A 3,692-nucleotide genomic window follows, 5' to 3' on the forward strand; every position below is an offset into this window, starting at 1 on the left:
CGGCGCCGGCGCAAGGTGGTCCCTGCCAGTCTCCGGCTGGGAGGACAGGGCTCTCCCCCGGTGCTTTCCAGGGGGCAGGAGATGCGCTGGGCACTTGGATGCCGGTGACTGAGAGGGACGCGATCCGCCCCGGGTCGGACGTTCCCCGAGATTTATTCCCAGCCAACCGCTAAGGATAGTCCCTCCTGGCTCTCGGGAGGGCGACTCGGGGCTCGGGGAGGTACCAGACGCACCTCGCTGGCTGCTGTGCCGGGAGGGAAAGGCCGGCTGTTAATCACAGGAGCAAGATTGGTTCTAGCACCCCCGCGTCCCCTCCATGATGTGTAGAAGGGGGTGGGGGTGGGGTGCGACTTAAAGAAAAAGAAAGAGGATTCTTCAGGGGAATCCTTCTTTTCCCCGTTTAAAAGTTTCAGGAGGTCTTGGCTCCTAACCCTTGCTTGCCTTAGGGCATGAGATAGTATAGTAGAATCAGGCCCAGACTGACTTCGGATGTACCTTGGAAATTGTAAGCTTGGCCCCATCTGCCCCCCTCCCCCCGACCCCCATGAGTTGGGGATGGAGGAAGGGTGGAGTGGGGTGGGGTCTCAAAGCGTGCAAGTCTTTTGAACTTGTTCAGCTAGAACCCAGGGCCACATGGTCACTCTGTTTTCTCCCGGCAGCTGGGAGAGATGTTTACTGTGCTGACCCGCCAACCCTGCGAGCAAACAGGTGAGTGTCTCTCCTCCTGGGTTCTGAGAACCCCACTTCCAGCCCACGGTTTTTCGTCCCCGCGCTCTCTCATTTGGCAATGCATTTGATGAACCTCATGGGTTTGAGAACCCCTTGCTCACCGGGGTTTCACTGCCAGCGTTCCTCAGATAAAAGTCAGAGCCACAGACATCAAGGACAAACGGGCATGTTTCGCCTAAATGGCTTTTCCAGTTTGTATAATCCATTAATTTGGCCCTGGCGGTTTCCCTTACAGAGTTGTGTGTGAGGTTTGCTTTAGAAGAGGGTTGATTTTCTGATGGGTTTGTAAGGAACTTGGATCTTTGCTGCTTTCCCATCCAAGGGATGTGGCTGGCACAGTGTCTAACTGCAGCCACCGCCCCCTGGGTCAGCGGTCCATATGGTTCTCGTTTATAAATTAGCAGCGGCAAGCCCTAAGACTGTGCGTGCACAGGATTCACACCTACACGTGCACATGGTCACACATGTTCATAAGCTGGTCCCCACCTGCCTCTGGACGCAGTCGCTGGCCTCCCCACTTTCGGTAAGCACCTGGTAATTACAGTGTTTGTCTAGCCCTAATGGCAACACACTTCACAATTCCCTTCCCTAAATGAGCGTCCCATTTGCTTGGTAATAACCGTTTCTGCTGGGCAAGGGTTTGCCTAAGGTAATCATAGCTCGTTCCCTGAAAACTGCTGAAGCCCTGAGGACTGGGGAGGCCAGGCACGTGGCTGTGGTCAGGAGAGGGCTTATGTCATTGCCCTCTGCGCTTTTCAGTACTAAAGCTGTGCTGGGCTTCTGAAGAGATAGGTTTGTAGGATAAAAAAGCAGACTCATTGTTGATTCCCACGCATAGCACCCTATAGGACGAGGTAGGACTGCCCCTATGGGTTTCCTTATGGGAGTAGAATGTCTCACCTTTCTCCATCAGTGCAAAAGGTTTTTTGAACCGCAGTCCCTGTGCAATTGGTAACACACTAAGCCACCAAGGCTCCTAGTTATGTTAGCTGGTTGGTCAGTCAGTCTGTCTGTCTGTCGGTTGGCTGTTTGATTGGTTGGTTGGTTAATTTATGGAATTCTAGCTAAGGAGATGAGGTGTTTTCGCTTTCACGTTTTCCCCGATGCACTGAAATCTCACCACACATACTGTGCCATCACACACAGACAAATTTGCTACATTTCTTCCCAAGGCCAAGTTTCACTTGGCAGATGAACCCTCAAATTATCCACCGTGTCTTGTTAGAGAAACATCCTGCTGCTGACACACGCATTCTTTAAATGTTGGTACAAAGCACTGCATCGGTGGGCTAACCTAGGGCCCGGCTCGCTCCTGTGTATTCCTTTGGATTCCCAGAAAAGGGGGTCCAGAGCACGGGAGAGCTTCGGAAGGCCAGCTTCACAGTGGGTGGGGTTTTGCTTGGACTTGCCCTCTCTGGTTGGTATAACAAAGGATACTTTTGTGAGTAGCCTGTGGAGGAGAGGCTTCAAAAAATTCATGGAAAAATTCTATTCTAATTCCACTTTTCCACAAACTTTTGGAAGCCCCCCCCCCATGTAATTCATTTTACACACAGGGGGCTAGTGGGATCTGCTTCTGGTAATGTGAACAGTGGGTATGTGAATTTACAATTTTGCTAGATATGGACAAATTGCTTTCCATTGATGCTGCATACACCTGTTTATGTTCCTAGTGACAAAGTAGGGGAATTAGGGGGGTAAGTGACCTCCTTTGATATCAGGAAGTGTCTGTAGCTACATGGATACTTCAAGGGGTTCACATGGGCAGAAGAAGGGGGCTGCTCTGAGCCCTTGAGATCCGCTACCTGATACCCGTATTGTGATGTGATTGGGGCTGAATTAAGTCTGCTGTGGTAGCACATGTATATGTGCCTTGTCTGTCTTCCAGGGAAAAGGGTAAAGCATCGATTACAGTTATCTCAGAAGAAAATGTTCTAGAACAGGGCAGGCTTTGTCTCTGTTCCCCAAGACGACGGAGAGGTTCTCTAGTCACCATAGCCTGTATGATAGCCACGTGTGGTTACTGGGGTCTTGAAGTGCGGCGAGTGCAACTCAGAAAGAGAACGTCCATTTATTTCATTTTCGTTCATTTACATTTTGATAGTGAATGGGTGAGGGTCATAGGTGAACTCAGAGTGTTGGAGTCCCCCCTCTGAATCCAGGGACCTGTGGCTGACATCAGTGGTTATCTAAGTTCGGGCATTTGAGGGCCGATACGATTCTCTGTAGTTCTTCCTACTCTTTTAGATAAAAATGCCTTTTTATCTTTTAGAAAAATTACATTTAATTTATATATATTGAAATGTATCCACCTAAAGTTATACCCCTAAATTGGGCGTGGTTGCCCTCCAAAAGACTATGCTTTTTAGAACTGTAGGGGCAATTTATAAGAATCTTTTTTTTTCTCGCCCAAGAAGTACAATTTACTTTGGAGCTGGTTTACTTTGATATTCAGGTTTTCTCCTAAACCGCTTGGAAGGTTTGATGAGTGTTGACAAATATATACACCCATGCATGTACCCCCCACACCCCTATTAAGATCTAAAGCAGATCCATCACCCTATAAAGTACCCTCGTGTTCCTTCCCAGGGAATTCCTGGCAGCAAAGTCCCAGTGACTACTGCTCTGACATCTGTCACGTGCCGGTTTTAGAAATTTACATAAACTAAACAGTTTCATTTCAGTGCAGTAGGTACTATTTTGAGCATACCTTCTTCTTAATTAACTGACGTTGTGCTTCAATGGCGATCCCCTGAAGCATAATAGACAGGAAGGCAACGTTTTAAGTGAAACATGTTAGCATCTCCTTTCGTTGGAACACCTACCGTTTCCCTGAAAATAAGACAGTGTCTTATATTAATTTTTGCTCCCAAAGATGCACTAGGTCTTATTTTCAGGGGATGTCTTATTTTTCCATGAAGAAGAATATGGTACACATTTATTGTTTAATGTTTTATTAAAAG

The 3,692-nt window shown here is 48.1% G+C and overlaps 1 protein-coding gene across 1 annotated transcript in view; it reads left to right on the forward strand.

The window, feature by feature from the left end:
• Nucleotides 1-684: 684 nt before the first annotated feature.
• The window catches only part of ENTPD3 (ectonucleoside triphosphate diphosphohydrolase 3), a gene marked incomplete at its 5' end in the record, with an annotated part of 56,192 nt that continues 53,184 nt past the window's right edge, over nucleotides 685-3,692 (forward strand). Inside the window, one exon of the mRNA XM_045294991.1 lies at nucleotides 685-708. Within this exon, the coding sequence (XP_045150926.1) occupies nucleotides 685-708 (24 nt within the window). The remainder of the gene's footprint in view (nucleotides 709-3,692) is intronic.

This window comes from Echinops telfairi, unplaced genomic scaffold, assembly GCF_000313985.2.
Source record: "Echinops telfairi isolate 266 unplaced genomic scaffold, ASM31398v2 ScPeMD7_4225;HRSCAF=4972, whole genome shotgun sequence".
In the NCBI taxonomy this organism is placed as follows: domain Eukaryota; kingdom Metazoa; phylum Chordata; class Mammalia; order Afrosoricida; family Tenrecidae; genus Echinops; species Echinops telfairi.